Source organism: Mesoplodon bidens (genome assembly GCF_964165515.1).
Source record: "Mesoplodon bidens genome assembly, chromosome: 18".
Taxonomy (NCBI): Eukaryota; Metazoa; Chordata; class Mammalia; order Artiodactyla; family Ziphiidae; genus Mesoplodon; species Mesoplodon bidens.
The window spans coordinates 30,078,709-30,099,383 of NC_138175.1; the positions used below are offsets into that span (position 1 = coordinate 30,078,709).

Consider the following 20,675-nt stretch of genomic DNA (forward strand, 5'->3'; position numbering starts at 1 on the left):
GTAGTAGTACTGACAGTCATGACTTGTGTTATTACATACACCCTACCAGTCAAAAGTCAACTTCTTTAGGAATAATAACTATTGCTGCTTTGGCTAAAATTTGAGTCTTTCATTAGGGTAAAATTATGTCTGACATTTCATAAGGCTTAAATGCAAACAAAAATGATTAATCACATTCATAAATATGCAAACTTACATTCAAACCATGATATTAAAAAGGTATATTACATTTGAGACAGAATGGCAAAACCAGAATTTTTAATTGCCAAGAATTTTATGTAGCAAGTTTGTTCAGTAACATAATAAAATAGGCATATTACATTGGCAGAAGTGGACTTAAAGAACATAAAATATTACTTTAAAACAGGAAAACAATGGGATCACTTTCAAGAGCCTCACAGAAAGCTTGTAATTTAAAATGCTACTTTTTCATGATTAATGGGATTAATATGTGGGTTTTCTATGATAAAAATCATGGTACCTGAGTAATATATACATTCAATTGCATATGACAACCAATATTATAAAGATGTACTTTCCTAATTACTTAAGAAATTGTTTTCAGCTTATTCAATGCTTTGTCTAAATAGCTTAAGATATGTAAAAAGCAAACAAACATACTGTTTCATCCTTCATACTTAAGGATGAAACTTTTTAGTAAGCATGCATGACATATAATAAAATGGCACTTGAGGGAAATTATTGCTTAACCTAAAGGAAAAAAATATCACTGTTAAATTCTTGCCTGGGGGTTAAATTGTGGTCTTGCATTAATAAAGTAGGTTTTTGGATTCCTTAGCTTTGGGTGATAATTTGGAAACTTTCGTATTTTCCCTGTAAATATTTCAGGCAAGCTCTAAAATTTGAGAGGACACTTAATAAAATAAAACTCCCATTTAGATGATAAAATATATTAATTCTAATAATATATAAATAAAGTAAATCTGATTCATTTACTGGGCAAGGGCTACATTCTAAACTACCCAACTCAAATTAAACTAAACTCTGTGGCAAACAATTTTTCTCATTAGGCAGTTAATGTTACCTTCAATAAGGCAATTCCCACATAGCCTTTGGCCATAGCTGTTGTCTTTAAAACAAAGTTCTAAATCTGTAGATCATGCAAAAGGTTATGATCTCCTTAGCAGGTGGTTAAGGAAATCTACAATAGGGATGCATGGTCAAGAGAATATGAGTTTTTAAGAAGTCTCATCTAATTAGCGGAGCTCTCCCTTCCAATCCCCCCCATGTTCAGTAATCCAAGAAACTGAAATGCAAATGGAAAAAATGAATCTGTGAAGTTAAAGGTATAAAATTCTGCAACGTTCCTCAGACTCTTCATTCTTATTTCTAGAATGGGAAGGGATTAAAGCTAACCTTATTTCTTTAGAGGAAAGTAGATGAAAAATTATTTACACTTTTAAAACTTTTTGCAGCGCTGATTAATGCTCATCAGTAAATAAGGGAGACCATTTCATTCATTTGGATATGCAAATTAACCTGGAAAATCCATAAAAACATCTTTATCGCCAATGAGCCCATCAGTATAGCAAAATATAATGTAAAAGAAAATGAATATCACTTGATAAACACATGTGAATAGAAGTATTTCAATAAGAAAATCTATCATTTTTTTATAAAAAAGCTTTCTATTTTAAACATCATTACTCAATCACAAATAAAATACTATCAATAAATGCCTTTGAAATTTCAAGTAAAAGCCACGGCATTTTCCTCATTAAGAATGTTTGCTTTCAGTCGTCCTTTTTGTCTGAGGTACTCTCTTCATGACTTTCAGGGCTGACTTTATTACTTACGACTGAGGGAGTTGCTTGGACTTCTGGTAATGAAAACACATGGCACGTCTGGAGGTCTAAGTAGGTTGTAAATATCTTAGCATATTCTGGATGCTTTAGGGCAAAACTTTTAAATTCCTCTAAAAGAGGAGAAAAAACAAAATCCAATAAATTGAGGTGAATCTTCTTTTGGCATGATGCAGATTAACATATGATCTTAATAATACAATGATTGCAAAAGTCTATTACTCAACCCCTATAACTTATACAACCACTTTGGGAGATAGTTTTTTCCATTATCTAGTCAAGTTGAAGATATGCATACTTTATTCCAGGATATATAAGCGAGAGAATTTGTGCATATTGTGCTCTGGGAGACATGTATGTGAATGTTCACAGCAACATTATTCATAATAGGTAAAAAATGGAAACAATTCAAACGTTTGTCAACAGTTGGAATGGCTAAGTAAATCATGGTATATTCGTGGAACAAAGTGCTACACAGCAATGAAGATGAATGAATAGCTGTGTTGTAACAATACGGATGAATCTTAAAACCATAATGTTGAATGAAAAAAGCCAGATGCAAAAGAACACATGTTGTATGAGACCATTATGTAAAGTTCAAAAACTTAGGCAAAACTAAAATATATTTAAAGATGTGTACTTTTGTGGTGAAATGCTAAAACAAAGCAGGCAGAGATTCCTTTTTAAGTCAGGTCAACAGTTCCCTCCTTTAAGACAGAGGAAGGGGCTCTATTTGGGAATAGGCACGTGGAGGTTTCTAGAGTTATTGAAAAGCTCTATTCCTTGACCTGAGTGGTAGTTACACAAGGGTTCATTTGTAAAACTTTGTTGTGCTCTATGTTTATGTTTTATTGTTTTATGTAATTTTATTATTTTTTGTAATAAAAAATGTTAACAAAATTTATTACCCAGGACTCTCTATTACTGGCTTTTAAAACTATTTTAACCTTTAACTCTGGTAAAGAAATAAACCATCTTGAAAAGCTGAGCCCTGACTTATGATCAGTAAGGGCAAGTAGAGTGTACAATATTCACTAATCATATCACAAGACCCCTGAGTACTAGGCCTCCTTTTATCTCAGGTGTTTGAGATTTAGGAAGTGAGGTAGAGTGTAGAAGGCTTACAAAATTAACCATCAGAATTTGAACCCCAAGCCTCCGGTAACCTGGAGTTTCTGAAATATGATGCTACCCTCAAGTTTGACATTTCTCTCACCTCTTCTGTTTGGATGGAGAAAACTTTATTGAGCTTATATAGCAAAGCGAGCCTGGTCTTTGAATCAGCTTGCTATTTGACTCTATAATAAAAGGCTTTTAACCCAATTTCCTATTTCTATCCATTCACTAAAAAAAAAATCCCCCGATAACCGAGTGTCTACTTCATGACACATTAGACTATCTAGCAACTCTTGAAGATAAAAACAGGTCTTAGTGATGAGGAAGTCACCAGATAGAGCCCAGGTCATTCTTTGCAATTACAACATTATTTTGCATTGATAGAGCACTTTATATTTCCAAATTAAGCAAGCTATTAATTGTTCTTTCTTAACATCCAAAATAAAGATTTATCTGAATGAGTCTATTTCAGTGACGGAGATACAGAGGACGTAAGTGACTTCTAAGATACGTGGGCAGGAGTGTTGATCTACTGAAACCACGAGCTTTAATTTTAAGACTTGTGCTCTGGTCAAAAGATCAAGGCTCTCTGTCCTCTTTGAGGATGCTCGTGGCATTAAAGAGTACCTCATTTCTAGAAGTGCTGAGAGCTGGCAATAAGTAGAATTTGGGCATTAATTTGGCTAAAGGAAAACCAAGAATGAAAACAATTTAAACGATCACATTTAAATAATGTAAATGGATACATTCATGATACATGTCTATACCTATTCTTTCATAAAATCATACTTAAATACCTCAAACATTCCTGCAAAAAAAAGTGGGCTTGCATAATATTGGGGAAAGGGAGATAGTCTGTGTATTCTAAAAAGAAAAAGGTTGAACTCCAAAAAACAGAGTAGATTTCCCTAAAAACATATTAAAACTGACAGGTAAAAATATGACTACCTAAAAATAATTCTTAGTATTAGCTTCCATTGAAATAGTTATTCCAAATAGTTTTTCAAAATTTGTAGTTTGGAGTAATACAGAGTATTAACTATGCAATGAAAATGGTCAGAGAATTAGTACACATGGGGTTTATGACTCTTAAGTTTTTTTTTTTTTTTTTTTTTTTTTGCGGTACGCGGGCCTCTCACTGTTGTGGCCTCTCCCGTTGCGGAGCACAGGCTCTGGAGGCGCAGGCTCAGGGGCCATGGCTCACGGGCCCAGCCGCTCCGCGGCATGTGGGATCTTCCCGGACCGGGGCACGAACCCGTGTCCCCTGCAAAGGCAGGCGGACTCTCAACCACTGCGCCACCAGGGAAGCCCAGACTCTTAAGCTTTATATCAGTATATACTTGCCATTTTATCCTTTTTTTAAAAATGAACATAATAGATAAGTGCCCTAAGCACTTAATTACCCAAAATAGAATAAGGAGAGCCAAAATGACAGTAATTAAAAACAGAAGAGTAGGGCTTCCCTGGTGGCGCAGTGGTTGAGCGCCTGACGATGCAGGGGACACGGGTTCGTGCCCCGGTCTGGGAAGATCCCACATGCCGCAGAGCGGCTGGGCCCGTGGGCCATGGCCGCTGAACCTGCGCGTCCGGAGCCTGTGCTCCGCAATGGGAGAGGCCACAACAGTGAGAGGCCTGCATACCGGAAAAAAAAAAAAAAAAAAGAATAATGAAGAGTATTGATCGAATAGCCTTGCCATAAAGAATAAATGAATTAATATATATAAAATGTGTGAAGAGTGCCTAGCATATGGTAAGTCCTCAATAATTAGCTTCTACCATTACACCACTACTACTGTTATTACTATCATCATCATTGTTACTATTAATTCTATTGTTAACATATTAGTGGGGGGAACAACACTCTTGTATGAGGGTCAGTCATAGTCTGGATGTACACTGTATACTGTACAGTACACCGAATCAGGAGCCAAACTGCCTACTCACCATACGAAACAGAATCCCCCTGGGCTATTTCCTTGAAGAGACCAGAAACATCAAGGTCAGGCACTCCAAGGGAAGCCTGCAGAATGGTGGCGAACTCTTCCTCTGTTATGAAGCCATCCTCGTCAACATCAAAGAGCTGAAGGAAAAAGAAAATAAAGCCTAAGACTGAGCTCCTCCAGAGCAATGGTGGTATGTAATAATCTTAAAAAATAAACCGTTTAGTAATTCAGACATTCATTGTGCTGGGGGGCTAGGGATATATGTCCATAAGTATGGTATCTGCTGCCTTCACAATATTTATAGTTTAGTGGTAGAAAGAGATAGGATTAAAATAGGGGCTACAGGGACTTCCCTGGTGGTCCAGTGGTAAAGAATCTGCCTTATAATTCAGGGGTGTGGGTTCGATCCCTGGTCAGGGAACTGGGATCCCACGTGCCGCGGGGCAACTAGGCCCACACGCCACAACTACTGAGCTCTCACGCCTTAACTAGAGAGACCCCATGCCACAAACCACAGAGCCCACGCGCCCTGGAGCCTGTGCACCACAACTAGAGAGAAGCTCGTGCGCAGCAACAAAAGATCTTGTGTGCCGCAGCCAAAAATAAATAAAATAATAAATAAATCTTAAAAAAAAATAGGGGCTACGACCAGAGTAAGTACAAAAGCACATGGAAAAAATAGGGGCTATAACCATAGTAAGTACAAAAGCACATGGGAGTCCTGTGTAGAACAAGATGAATCCTACCCGGAGAGGTCAGGGAAGGCTTTATGACATTTGAGTTGGGTCTTAAAACATGAAGAGATATTCCCAGAACATACAAGGACTGGCAGGCAATTGCCTGGGGCTCAAGTCAGGAGAGAGAAAGACAAGCAAGGATCAGATCATGATGGACATATAAGGCCTCATCTACCCCTGCAGGATTATGATGGGAAGGGCTGTGGTGTGATTGCCTGTGAACTGAGGGAGCTCTCTGAGGCAAAGTGTGGAGGATGGAGAGAGGGCAGAAAGTTGAAAAGACTAGAGTCATGAAAAACAATTAAAGAGTCTGGGGTGGAGAAGCAGGAAGGGCAGGAAGAGACAATTTATAAGGAAGCAAAGACAGGACTTACATATCAATTAGAGGTCTGTAGTGATGGAAAAGAAGGAGCTAAAGATGGCTGAGGGATTCTAGCTTGGGCAAGTGGGTGAAAGTGGGTTATGTTACCAAGAGTGGGAAAACAGGTTCCCAATGAGATCAAGGGTTAGACCTGGAGAGCTTACATTTGAGTCAGAAGTGCCAGGAGGAAGTTAAGATTCAGCACATCAGCTCAGGAGAGTGATGAGGCTTGAGATATGAATTCAGGTAAAGATTGAAACTACGAGTGTGTTTGAGCTTCTCTGTAGAAAGTGCACAAAGTAAGGCGGAGCCCTGGGAACAGCAAGAGTTGAGGTGTGTGCAGGCAAGAGGAACCGGCCAGAAAAACTCAGAAGCAGCAGCCAGAGAGACGGAGAAGCAGAAAGAAAGAGCATGCATCTTGGAAGCTAGGGAAGGTTTTCAGGAAAGAGGAGGAAACTCGGCCAAGCAAGAAGGTTTGCTGGATTTGGCAATTAGGAGATCCTGGCGACGGATGGTAACGGGAATCAAGCAATGAATAGAGAGGTGAGGCATGGAGGCAACAGGCATGGCTCTTCTTTTAAGAAATTATGGAATAAAGCACAGGAGATAAATGGGGTAATAGCCACATACAAAAGGAGGCTGCCTTCAGGAAGGGAGAGACAATATGTTTATAGGCAGAGGGGAAAGGGTGGGATAGACTGAAAGTCAAGCAGCAAAGCAGGGGTAACTGATAGATAATTAATATGCCATATTCATAATCCTCTCCAGGGTATTAACATTTTTTCATGATATCAACACTGACTCTTTGCAGGCACTGATCCAACATGTTCAAATCACTTTACACACTCATTTAACCCTAATAATAGTCTTATGTAAGGGAGGTGTTGTTATTAGCCCTATCTCACAGATGAGAAAGCTGAGGAACAAGGAAGCCAGGTAACTTTCCCAAGGTCACACAGCTTGTAAATGGTCCAGCTGTCGCCCAAATGCAGGCAGATATCTACAGTTCCTGATGTTAAGGTATCCACTTCTGACCAAATACACGATCAAAAACAGGCATTGGATAAGGTGTGATAATCATGAAAAGAACAATAAGCAAATACTGAATAGTGTTTTAATTGCCCACTAGGGTGGGAGGAGAAAAATATAATTCGAAGTTGTGATTTGCTGCCCCCAGATAAGAAGGCACGGACTCCTAGTCCATTTTCTACTACTCAGCCCCTAAATGGACGATAAGATAGCTGGAAAGTGCAAAGTGAATTAGCTAGCATTTGTTTTCACAACAGTACCCCCAGGGCTCTTTATGGGCCTTGGACTTCAGTCATTAACTGCCAGGGTTCAGTCACAACCTCCCCCCCACCCACCCCCGTCTCACAAATTCTAATTTTTCTGTAAAAGTCTTCCATTCCTAAAGAATTCTCACCATCTTATCAAATCATCTAAATTTGGTGCTTTGATGGCTCTTCCTTCTGTATAAGTTTCCTTCACACATCCATTCTGGGGACTTTTACTTCCTCTCCATTTGTCATTTGTCACAACTACCCCACAAAAAGCCCTCCATTTTCTCAATTCCTCATCTCTCCCAATAGGTTCCCTATTACAGAGTTCCCCGACCTAAGGTAAATCTCATGCTCTGGGCTCTGGTAGAAGGTTTAACACCTCATTTTCCTCGGAGAATGGGGGAGTGATATCTCCCCAGTGCACGGAATGCTGTGGGACTCTGCATCAAAACATCCTGTCTTTCCTAGCAAGCACATGGTCCAAGGCCATTTGGACTCTGCCTGGAATTTGAATGATGAACAGCGTTGGAGTTTGCTCACTCTAACGGCAGTGCCCAAGGGAGATGTAGAGCAGCTCCCGCAGCTGGGACCTCTGGAGCTGCCTGCTTGGGAGTATTCCCTGGAGCCTGCTTGCTGTCCTCACAACTGATTCCTCCACGAGAGTCTATGCCTACTGCTTACAACTGAAGAATGCTGACTAATATTCTACCTCTAAAGGTCACTGTGATGATGAAATATGATCAAAGATGGGAAGTTAACTGTGAAGTGTTACCCAAATAAAAGGATGTGAATGCATTCTGTATATATATAAAATGATACTACTAAATGGAAAATAGAAGCATGCCAAAATAATTTTCAAAAACATCATACAGGGACTTCCCTGGTGGCACAGTGGTTAAGAATCTGCCTGCCAATGCAGGGGTCACTGGTTCGATCCCTGGTCTGGGAAGAAGATCCCACATGCCGTGGAGCAACTAAGCCCGTGCGCCACAACTACTGAGCCTGCGCTCTAGAGCCCGCGAGCCACAACTACTGAGCCTGCGAGCCACAACTACTGAAGCCCACATGCCTAGAACCCGTGCTCCACAACAAGAGAAGCCACTGCAGTGAGAAGCCCGTGCACCACAATGAAGAGTAGCCCCTGCTCGACGCAACTAGAGAAAGCCCGCACACAGCAACGAAGATCCAACACAGCCAAAAAATAAATTAAAAAAATAAAAAACTAGACACTTAAACAAAACAAAACAAAAAAACCAAAACATCATACACCCCTGAGAAGGTTAAAAAAATAACCAAAGTAAAACATGACACTTGCTTTACTGAAAAAAGAGCTAATTATAGTTTTAGGTCCTTCTTTCCTCTCCCTGTCCCCCCTCAAAACCAAGGTCTAGGCTAGAGAAAAATCTCAGGACTTCTTTAAAGACAATAATTAGTATGATTAAGGGCCAAATTTTCTATCAGGTCTTTCATTGGTAAACCCAAAGTGACCACTTGCCCAGCTGACCTTATAATCACACAGACAATCTCAGAACAGAAACAGAAATGTCTGGGTTGGAATAAGTTAGCTATGTGTATAATTTTAGGTTTTATGATGAATAAGTCTATAAAAGTTTTCAGCTTGGAAAGAGTTCTGGCCCTTGCCTTGAGACCATCTGCTAAGCATCAACCTCTTAGGTTCTTTATAGGCCTAGCAGTTAACTCAGTTGAAACCAATCTGAAATAAGAAGTCAACCTGGGGACTCCTCTGTCAAGGATAGAACACATGGAAATTCGTGAGGCTATCCCAGGTGGCCTCTAAGATGTGAGAAAGGACTCTGGGAGGAAGAGGGTCTTTCTAGATGATAGAGGGGAAAACATTTGTTGAGGACACAGTGGGGTATTCTTCTCAGAGAAAATCAGGAAGAACTAAGAGTAGGAAAGAGGCATGGGGAAGGTCCTCAGCTGTTATGGTGGATGAAGCAGAGCTGTACGATAAGATTCCACATACACAGCTTGGTAAGTGAGATCAAGTTTTTGTTTTACTTGAGAGCAGATCATGTAAGATTAGAATATGGAAGGGAACATCCCATTCAAATACTAATTAGATAAAGCATGTTTCATCTCCAAAGAACCAAAACACACTTTGGGAATGTATTCTTCCCTCTCCTTTTTGCATATATAAGTGATAAAATGGAATCTGAGTTCTCATAATTCAAACCTCCATTAAGTTTTGCTAGGGATGGGGGACATGGATTTTATTCATCTGCCCCTCAACCTCCCATACTGCTGTGACAATATATGTGATATACAGGAAAACACATAGGGTGGAAACTTGAGACATTTATGATGGTATTCACCTGACACCACCACAACAAAATAAACTCCATCGGGAAAAGATCACCTAAAATATCTCTGACATACAGAGTGAGAAAATAAGGATGGATCAGAACTTTCTGCCTGGTGAACTGGGATGACTATAGACAGGTGGCGTTTATTTATAAACCTCACTTTGGGGCTCCAAAATGGGGAGGCTGAAAAGAAATAATTTTTAAACTAATTTATGAAATCACCTGCTCTTCAATTTTAATGCTGTTAACTAGGCTGCTTCCAAAGACTTTCTTTTTGCTTAAATGGATGCTTGTCTTTTCTTTATTCTCGGTAGCTATTGTCTTAATCACATTGCCCTCGTGTACATGTCACAGCAGATCTATAAACACTCGTAATAGATGCACTGATTTTCAGATAATACACTTAGAGTCAACACTTGTTTACGAGACAGACCAAGATGATTTCAGTGGGGCTGACAGTACCTTAAATGCCACCTGGATGATCTCCTCTGTGTTGGCAGGGTTGCACAGGACAGCCAGGCCAATTACATACTCTCGGAAGTCGACACTGCCATCATGGTTCTGTGAAAGGATGGGAGAAATCAGTTAGCAGGGCCACTGGTTGAATGACTATCAATCACAGCCCACAAGGCGAAATTCAGACATGCCACGGAGCTCAGCCTCGTCATGCACTGAGCCAATTTGGAAAAAAGTTCGCACTGAGATAGAACAGCTAGTGAGTGGCCCACCCATACCCAACTCAGAAGGAAGAAAAATATATTCCTGCTGAGTGATCAGTATAAACATTTTATCACTGAGGCTCATTTAGAGTGGCTCTATGGCACTCATTGTGGGTTCTTGAGCTCAGCCTTGATGGGAGCCTCTCTGGGAAGCAGGATGGGGGATTTCATCCTAGGTGGGACTGAAGCCTTCATTCCACCATCGATGGTGGGCCTGCCGTGATGGCCAACACCAGTGGGTCACTAAGAGACTTTCTCCATGTAGGAGATAGAAGGGAAAGGAAAGGGGCAAATTGAGGCAATAATCACAGCTACATTCTTCTGTGCTTACTCTGCAATAAAGCAGGAGAAAGTAAGCAAACCCGAGCAACTTCAAGGGCCCCTTAGTGATATCGGACCCTGGAAGATCCTGCACTTCTTTTTTTTTTTTTGCGGTACGCGGGCCTCTCACTGTTGTGGCCTCTCCCGTTGTGGAGCACAGGCTCTGGACGTGCAGGCTCAGCAGCCATGGCTCACGGGCCCAGCTGCTCCGCGGCATGTGGGATCTTCCCAGACCAGGACACGAACCCGTGTCCCCTGCATCGACAGGTGGACTCTCAACCACTGCGCCGCCAGGGAAGCCCGATCCTGCACTTCTAAGCCTTGGAAACTAAACAATTCGTATGATGTTTATATCTATACACTTCAGCAGGTATTTCTTGATGGTATTATAAAAGAAGGGGTTGATAATTCTAATCCATGCTGACCGAATACAGAGTTTTTCCTACACATGAACTACTCACCTAGATGGGAACACTGAGAAGATGAAATGGGGAGAAAGGAGAGAAAGCTTAAGGAAGAGAGGAAGAAAGGGAGAGAGAGGCAAGGCAGAGAAGGAGGGAGGATGGAAGGAAGAGATAGAAGAGAGAGAACAAGAAGGAAAGGGGAAGAGGAGAAAGGAAAAGTGAGATGGAGAGTGGAAGAGAAAGATGGAGGGGGAAAGAGAGGAGGAGGAGGGAGAAAGGAAGAGAACAATGAGCACAATGATTATGATCCCAGCTGTGGAATCATTTTGGCAGCAAGATCTTCATGTTGCCAGATAAACTATGAACTAGTAACAACAAAGCTAAGTGTGATACTTGATAGGTTAGCAGATGTTTGGCACTGATAAGAGCACAATCTTTAACTGTGACTAAGTGTCTACATTTCAACCATCAAGAGTTCCTCTAGGGCAGGGATTGCCTTCCTCTGTGCAGTGTATTCCCATTGCCTAGCACACACAGGTAGGTGCTAAAAACGATGTTACCTTTTCCTCACCTACCCTTACCTACTATTGATACTTTGGGTTCACCTTAAGACACTTAGGCAGTGTTTTTCACTGGGGTTTCATAGATGAGCTTGAAAGGGAAGGCTGTGAAGCCCCCGAAAGGGTGTGCCTTTATTTTGTTTTTTTGTTTTTGGCCGAGCCACAGGGCACGCGGGATCTTAGTTCCCCGACCAGGGATCGAACCTGTGCCCCCTGCAATGGAAGCGTGGTGTCTTAACCCCTGACCAGGGATCGAACCCACGTCCCGTAGAGTGGAAGTGTGGAGTCTTAACCCCTGGACCGGCAGGGAAGTCCCAGCCCTATTTATATGTACATTTTTCTAGGGAAAAAAAATCTTGTAGCTTTCCTCAGCTTCTCAAAGCAACCAAGACTCACTGTCACCATACTACTTTATCTTGCTGCAGGGTGGGAGCTAAAAAGGAATAATTTACCTTCACTTTCTCATCGGAGAAGGTAGAAACAGGATTCAAGATTTCCCTAAAGTAACAGGGTTTCTTCCTAGGATTTAAAATTCAGGTCATCCGACTTCAATTTTGTCTGATTACCAGCCTCTAAGACAGCTGTTTTCTGCCTTTCCTTTAATCGACTTTATTGAGGTATCAATTACAGTCAATAAAAAGCATCCATTTTAAGTGTACAGTTTGATGTTCTTTGATAAAATGCAGACACCAGGGTAACCACCATCACAATTGATGGCTATGATATTTTCATCACCCCAGAAGTTTCAGAGAAGGTAGAGTTTTTTTTTTTTTTTTTTTTTTTTTTTTTTTTTTTTTGCGGTAGGCGGGCCTCTCACTGTTGTGGCCTCTCCCCTTGCAGAGCACAGGCTCCGGACGCGCAGGCCCAGCGGCCATGGCTCACGGGCCCAGCCGCTCCGCGGCACGTGGGATCTTCCCAGACCGGGGCACGAACCCGCGTCCCCTGCATCGGCAGGCGGACTCTCAACCACTGCGCCACCAGGGAAGCCCGAAGGTAGAGTTTTTAAGGGACATAATTTTCCTTGTGCCACTAACGTTTAATTTTCTTCTGTACTATGGAGGGCTGTTGTTCATTAGGCCTTAGAGGCTGAACAGCTTATTGTACCGTGAATATATGCTCAATAAAGGTAAATTTATTCTGCAATTGGTTTTCTCCACTAAGCAACATAGAAGTCTTGAATAGAAGTTCTGAAGTATAATGAACTGGTTTGCAGGGCAGAAATAGAGACACAGATGTAGAGAACAAATGTATGGACACCAAGGGGGGAAAATGGTGGGGAGGTGGGTGGTGGTGGTGGTGTGATGAATTGGGAGATTAGGATTGACATTTATACACTAATATGTATAAAATGGATAACTAATAAGAACCTGCTGTATAAAAAAAATAAAATTCAAAAATTCAAAAAAAAGAAGTTCTGAAGTATAGATATAAGAATGACCTATGAATATATTCAATATCCTGTGATAAACCATAATGGAAAAGAATATGAAAATAAGTATATATATGTATAACTGAATCACTCTGCTGTACAGTGGAAATTAACACAACATTGTAAGTCAACTATACTTGAATTAAATAAATTTTAAAAAAAGAATGATCTATGGACATTGAAGATATGGTCATAGGTAGTATGATTGGAAATACGCCTTTGATTTATTGTGAGGCATCCAATTTTTATCGATATTACCGGACCCTATGTATAATACAGGTCAAGCATTATAGCTTATTTTTCAGATGGAGAAAGACAAATGTAAAAGACCCTTAGTATTACTGCTATTCATGAATAAAGGTAATATTCTGGACCCCTGGTTTTCTTTAACAGTTTTATATGAGTGGCTTTGACCGACAAAAGAATATTAAAGCAGACTCTTGATAATCAATCACATGAGAAACTATATGTAAGTTTTCATCCTAGTAATGTGAAGGAAAAAAGGCAGCATAGAAATTATTCTGAGAGATTTCATTATAGGACTAATAAAATAATACATTTTAATGTTCCGATTTCAGAATAATAAAATTTAGAACTGGAAGGAATCTTAGAAATCATCCATTCAACTTCTTCATTTTTACTAATGAAAAATTGAGGTGTAAGTTTTACTTGAGCTCACAAAACTCACTATTGCCATAATGACAATTAACATTTAGGTAAGCTGACTCCCAATCATTCAAATTAAAGCAGACAAGTTGACAAAATATATTCAAAAACAGATAATAAAAAAGTATACAGCAAAATACACTCCTTTAATTTTTCAAATTCAAATCAGTCCCATGGTAAAAAATTATTCCTCAAAGCTGTGGTTCTTTCCTTTAAAAACCAATGGAACTCCTCAGGAAGAGTATTATTCAAATTCAATAAATTCTCAGTTATCCAGGAGAGTCAGGGAAGAGGTATTCTGTTCACCTCAATATTCTTATTAAGAGCATATTTCTACCCACCTGCATAATTGTATTATCAATTTTCTAGGAATTAAATTGTTTTAATCCACTTAGCATTAAAAATAGACATTTAAAAAGAAGTAATTCTGAAAGCACTTCAATAGGTACATTAAGTATCAGTGCCCTGCAGGTGCCTCAGCAAATATTTTTTAAGGCCTGACTATGGGTTAGTTGTGCAATATTACTGATGAAATTTCTGATTGAAGTTGATACATAAATCAACTTTTAAATCACATGCACTATTATTCAAAAAATATTGTAAAAGTGAGCTTTAAGATGATATACAAATTTTGAATGTTTTTGGACATTTGCTGTTCTTAGGTACAGAACACACAGTTCTTTTTCCTGCTATTATAGCTTACAGAATTCAGTGTATTATATCACGACTAAGGTGTTTTTCAAAATCATATGGGATATTTTGAAATTTAAAAACGTAGATGTATAATTTCACATTTAAACAAAATCATAATTATTTTCAACTTACTACATTGATTGTATTGCTTTTAGAAATTTGAAAATGAGATGGAGTTATATTAATGAGAGCCCTTCATCTTAGGCTATCAGTAGTCTTCCATGTAGAAAAGGCAACATTTGAAAAAAGTTATCAGGTAAATACTCCCTCTTACACTGAAGATGTGCCTTTAAAACACCAACTAAAACAAACAAACAAACAACAACAACAAAAAACCATTGGATGGAAATTAAGAAATTCAATCACTTGTTAGGCTATTGGTTCTACACAATGCCAAAAGTTTGTTTACTTGGAAAAATCCAGACTTCGGACTAAATTTTCTGGGATCCACTCTAGTGCCTGGGGTTATTTGTCTAATTTTACACAAATTCAGAAAAGAACAAAAGAGAAACTTAGGTAACTTCAGGATGTTTTGCCCTGTGCATGCAGGAAGAGAATCATCGAAGTAGGTAATCCCTTAACTTGAAGAGCAAGAGAAATACTTAATACCACCCCTAGTGTGAGATAATTGTCTTAACTTTCATAAAACATTTAAAATGAAGTGAGGCGAGAAAAGTGGGGCTACATTTTCTTTTCCCCAACCATCATGTGGAAAGGTTAAATTATAAACTTAATATTCTGAGACCTTAAAAGGCATCTTGGCAGATTTCCCCTTTCCTGGCTATATTACTACAGCCATGCCTAACATACTAGTGGCCGTATTCTAAAACAGGGATCCTGATATTAATGTGTGGTTGCTGGCAGCAGCCTCATTCTAATATAACCACACCTGTTTTAAGTAGCTTCCCAGACCAAGTTTAAATTACAAGTCCCTTGAGGAAAGCGGACGTGATCTCTGGGCTTGGCTCAATTCAGAATTACACGCATGTGGTATTTCATAAATATTATATGATGGTGATAATGGTGTCCACAGAGGCCAAGTGCCAACCTCTCCTATTTTCACTGGGGATTTCTAACAGGCAGCTGAGGGCTGTTAACAGGCCAGTTACATCATTTCAACAGTTACAGTTTTCCTCTAAATGAGTCAAAAAGGAAGGATTTATCTCCAAACTCAGGATGATCCTCCAAAGTAGATTGGGAGAGAGGGAATGCATTAAAAACCAGAGAAGCAGTAGGGGTAGAAACCAGTTAAATAGGCAAATGAACAGAGCACTTGAAAATGCAGCCTCTCTAGCTGAGTCTACTGGCCGGGGATTCCTGGATTCTGTTTGCCCCGTTATCACCACCTGAATCAAAATGAAAAAGCCAAACCAAGGGCCATTCACAAGAAAGGCACAACTACCCCTGCTTTTTGGGTGGCAGTTTCTCCATACTCCTATCTTCTTTTTTTTGGAAGCTGGCAACACTGACTCCTGTGGCGACCTCAGTTTTCAGCTGAGACTAATATGAAAAATACAGTGAAGACAGCCTAACCTTAAAGCTGTGGCTGTCAACCTTGGTTGCTCATCAGAATCACCTGGGGAGCTTTAAAAACTACTCATCTCTGAGCCCCACCTCTAAAGATTTTTATTTAACTCATGTGGAGTGGGACTCAGCGCAAGAGTTCTCCAGGTGATTCTAAATTGCAGTCAGGGCTGAGAACCACTGCAATAAAGACCCAGCAACATTTATATATATTTATACATCTCTCTATCGCTTTAGATACCAAATAACTGGTTATGATTTGTGTACATTTTCTTTGTTTACTTTTTTTCCTGTCTGCAGTTTTCAAACAAATGAAAGAATATTCTTTGCTCTGAGGCAGGGCAAGACATGACAAGAGCTGGCTAACATCAGCAGGGCGTGCCTGAGTTTGAAGTACATGTAAGAGTGATCACTTTGATTCATTAAGGCAACCAGAGACATTTCAACTATAAGTACACTCTTTCATTCCCCAATGCCTTGATCCTTTTTACAATTATATCAAAACAAAACTGTTACATGCTTATTTTACTAGAGAAACGAGACTAAAGAATTCTAGAGTTTAGATAGTTGTTCCACCATTAAAAAAATACTACCTTTTATAAAACTGCTTAATTTCACATTTCTGAACCTGTTTCTATACAGTTAAGCAGGTTTCCAGGAAAACACTTTTTAAAAAAAAATGTAATAGAAAGACCAGATGTGAATTAAGAGAAAAACAGATTTTGAATTTCCTGCCTCCTCACCTTTTTTAAAGGAAAAAAATATATCTCCTGAGAGCTTTCTTGATTTATTCCAGGATATTTTTCAAAATTTCATTCTTAACAATAACAACAACAGCTTTCCTGCTCTTTGAAATTCATTCACCAAATAAGAAATGACCTATTAAAATCTACTCCATTAGAGCCTGCCTTGCACTCCCATCACATATATGTCCATATAAATCCCATGTCTCAAAGAGCCGACATACAAACCACTCAGGACATTTTTCATGAAAAATCTGTTTAATTAAGCAGTAAAGGGCAGCACAAGTTCAGAAATAGGTCGGGTTATGAAAGAACTCGGCAGAAAATGACAGCTTTGGATGGGGTAACCGCAACCGTGCAGAGAGCATGGCTAAGCTTCCAGCACTCCTGTCCCCCGGGGTAGTCCCGACTTAGTGCCCACTTTAGGAATACATGGTCAGCTGCAGCCATTCTTGGATAGACACCTGAATCAGGCCATCCACATCTCTATCCAGGGATTTGGGTGCACGAAACATGGCATCCAGGCGAACCAGGCAGCTGATGAAGTTGTTAAAATCCATACTTCTGGGCTTCCCTGGTGGCACAGTGGTTAAGAATCTGCCTGCCAATGCAGGGGACGGGGGTGCAATCCCTGGTCCGGGAAGATCCCACATGCCACGGAGCGACTAAGCCCGTGTGCCACAACTACTGAGCCTACGCTCTAGAGCCTGTGAGCCACAACTACTGAGCACGTGTGCCACAACTACTGAAGCCCAGGCGCCTAGAGCCCATGCTCCCAACAAGAGACGCCACCACAATGAGAAGCCCGTGCACCGCAACGAAGAGTAGCCCCTGCTCGCGGCAACTAAAGAAAGCCCGCGCGGAGCAGCGAAGACCCAACGCAGCCAAAAATAAATAAGTAAAAATAAAATAAATTTTTAAAAAAATCCATACTTCCATCCTCATCGGCATATCGGCGGACAATCATTTGGTAAAGTTATTCCTTTAGCTGGAAGCCTGCTGCCTGCAGAGCCCCCCGCAGCTGAGAACTTCCCAGAGACCCAGAATGGTCCCTGTCATATTGCTTATAAGCACGCTGCCATTTCTTGATGTTTCTCCAGAGATACTTAAATTCTTCGAAGCCCAGCTTTCCAGTTGTGTCACTGTCCATGATGGACACGATGCTCCGGCAGGTGTCAAGACTAAAGCCGTCAGACTTCAGATCCTTGTGCTTAGACAGGGCTTTGTTGAGAATATTCATTAGGTGAGTGGCACCCACCTCCATGTCTGGTCCAGCCAGTTGTGCAAATTGTTGCCGAAGCCGCCTAACTTCCTCACTTCCTCCACGTTGGTGAAATGCTGCTCAGTGGGTGGTGGTTCCGGGGTATACTGAGCAGCTGCAGCCTCACTGATAAAATTCACAATTCCTCCAACTATCCCTCCAATATTTCCTGCTCCTCTTCTTTTCTGACTGCCTCCTCCAAGAAGGTCTCCAAGAGCTTGTCCAGGACCTCGATCTTGATCTGCTCCATCCAAAAGAGCCTTTGCAAGAAACATGCTTTTGGTTTACCGAAAGGGTAAAGTGTAAAGGCTGCTGAAATCTTGGAGGTGGTATGAGAAAGATGAAATGGAGTCTAAGTAGTTTACATGGGGAAGAACTGGCTTTTCTGTACTTGCTTGCACTGTACCACACCCCGGGTGCACCTCCTACCCTAGTTGCCTGAATTCCACTAGGCCCTAGCACCTGCCATTTTTCAGAGGGCGTTAATAAAACACTCTTAAGTTATAGTATGTCTGACAAATTAGAAGAAATCATATTTTTAAGTGTAATATATTAAACTATACATTTCTATATGCTGTTAACTATTTTTAGTTCTCTTTCTCAGCACCTGAAAGATGACGTGGAGTTTCCTAACAGGAGAAGGTAAATGACTCAAGGATATCAAGAATTTCTTTTCTAAGGAATGTTTATTGTTAGGGTACAATTGAAGAATTCTGGGGCACTGGAAAAATATTTACCTAATTCTCTTCCTTTAGCAAAGATCTGCAGCATCCAACGTTCTTAAGAAAAACTTAGAAGGGGGATTTTTTAAATGCAGGGTCCCCAGGTCCCATCTTCAGAGATTCTGATTCTGTATAGTCTGCTGTGGGGCTCATGATTTACGATTTTGGAATCTTTTGGAAGTGTAACATTCACATAGAAAACTGTACAAATCACAAATATATAGCTCAAAGAATTTCACAAAATGTATATACCCATGTCATAACACTCTGATCAAGAAATAGAACATCATCAGGACCCCTGAAGCCTCTTCATGCTTCTTTCCAGCTATTCTCCTCTCCCAAGGGTAACTAACCATTGTCCTGACATCTAACACCACAGATTCATTTTTGTACCTTAAATAAATGGAATCATATAGCATATACTTTTTTGTATCTTGTTTTTAAATTTTTAATTAAAAAATTTTAAAATTGTGGTAAAATACATGTAATGTGCAATTTACCATTTTAACCATCTTTTTAAAAATATTTATTTATTTATTTGGTTGCACTGAGTCTTAGTTGCAGCAGGTGGCTCCCTAGTTAGTTGCGGCAGGCGGCTCCCTAGTTAGGCTCCTTAGCTGTGGCACATGGACTCTTTAATTGCGGCTCGTGGGCTCCTTAGTTGTGGCAGGTGAACTCTTAGCTGTGGCACGCATGTGGGATCTAGTTCCCTGACCAGGGATCGAACCTGGGTCCCCTGCACAGGGAGCGCAGAGTCTTAACCACTGCACCACCAGGGAAGTTCCCCATTTTAACCATTTTTAAGTGTACAGTTCAGTGACATTAAGTATGTTCACATTGTTGTGCAACCATCACCACCATCCATCTCCAGGAATTTTTTCTTCTTGCAAAACTGAGACTCTGTCCCCATTAAACATTCCTTCCTCCCCTTAGGCCCTGGCAACCACCCTTCTACTTCATGTCTGTATGAATTTAACTGTTTTAGGTACCTCATATAAATGGAATCATACAGTATTTGTCCTTTTGTGACTGGCTAATTTCACTTAGCATAATGTCTTCAAGGTTCATCCATGATGTAGTATGTGTCAGAATTTATTTCCTTTTTAAAGCTAAGTAATCTTCCATTGTATGTATATAACATTTTTTTTTTAATCCATTCATCCATTGGTGGATGCTTGGGTTGCTTCCACCTTTTGGCTTTTGTGAATAATGCTGCTACGAACATGGGGGTACAAATATTTCTTCAAGTTCCTACTTTCAAATCTTTTGGTTATATACCCAGAAGCAGAATTGCTAGATAAAATGGTAATTCTGTTTTTAATTTTTTAAAGAACAACCATACTATTTTCCACAGTGGCTATACTATTTTACATTCCCACCAACAGTGTACAAGGGTTCCAATTTCTCCACAGCCTTGCCAACACTTGTTATTTTCTGGGTGGTTGTTTGTTTGTTTGTTTTTTGACAATAGCCATCCTAATGGGTGTGACAGGATATCTTATAGGGGTTTTAATTTGCATTTTTCTAATGATTAGTGATGTTGAGCATCTTTTCATATACCTGTTGGTCACTTGTATATCAATAAATGTTATGCAAGCCCTTTGCCCATTTTTTGATAGGGTTGTTTGTTTTTTTGGTTGTTATTTCGTAGCTCCTTCTACATTCTGGATATTAACCCCTCATCAGTTATATGATTGGCAAATATTTTCTTCCATTCCATGAGTTGCCTCTCCACTCTGTTGATAGTGTCCTTCAATGAACAAAAGTTTTAAATTTTGATGTAGTCCAATTTATCTAATTTTTCTTTTATTACTTGTGCTTCTGGTGTCATACCCAAAAAGTCAACAAGAAATCCACCGTCACAAAGCTTTTCTCCTATGTTTTTGTCTAACACAAAACATAATAGTTTTAGCTCTTATGCTTAGGTCTTTGACCCATTTTGAGTTAATTTTTATATATGGCATAAGGTAAGAGTCCACTTCATTCTTCTGCATGTGGTTATCCAGTTTTCTCAGCACCATTTGTTGAAAAGACTGTTCTTTCCCC

General features: G+C 39.9%; 2 protein-coding genes across 2 annotated transcripts in view; both read right to left on the reverse strand.

Annotated features, from left to right (window-relative positions):
- Nucleotides 1-241: 241 nt before the first annotated feature.
- LPCAT2 (lysophosphatidylcholine acyltransferase 2) overlaps nucleotides 242-20,675 on the reverse strand; it is a 67,607-nt gene continuing 47,173 nt past the window's right edge. Inside the window, exons 12-14 of the mRNA XM_081217815.1 lie at nucleotides 10,050-10,148; nucleotides 4,884-5,019; nucleotides 242-1,936 (exon numbers count right to left, since the gene is read on the reverse strand). Of these exons, the coding sequence (XP_081073941.1) occupies nucleotides 1,755-1,936; nucleotides 4,884-5,019; nucleotides 10,050-10,148 (417 nt within the window). The 3' untranslated portion in view covers nucleotides 242-1,754. The remainder of the gene's footprint in view (nucleotides 1,937-4,883; nucleotides 5,020-10,049; nucleotides 10,149-20,675) is intronic.
- CAPNS2 (calpain small subunit 2) lies at nucleotides 16,873-17,992 on the reverse strand. The gene is given in 3 exon segments (XM_081217816.1): nucleotides 16,873-17,220; nucleotides 17,580-17,622; nucleotides 17,626-17,992. Coding segments are annotated over 3 exon segments (480 nt in total). The 5' UTR covers nucleotides 17,911-17,992; the 3' UTR covers nucleotides 16,873-17,068.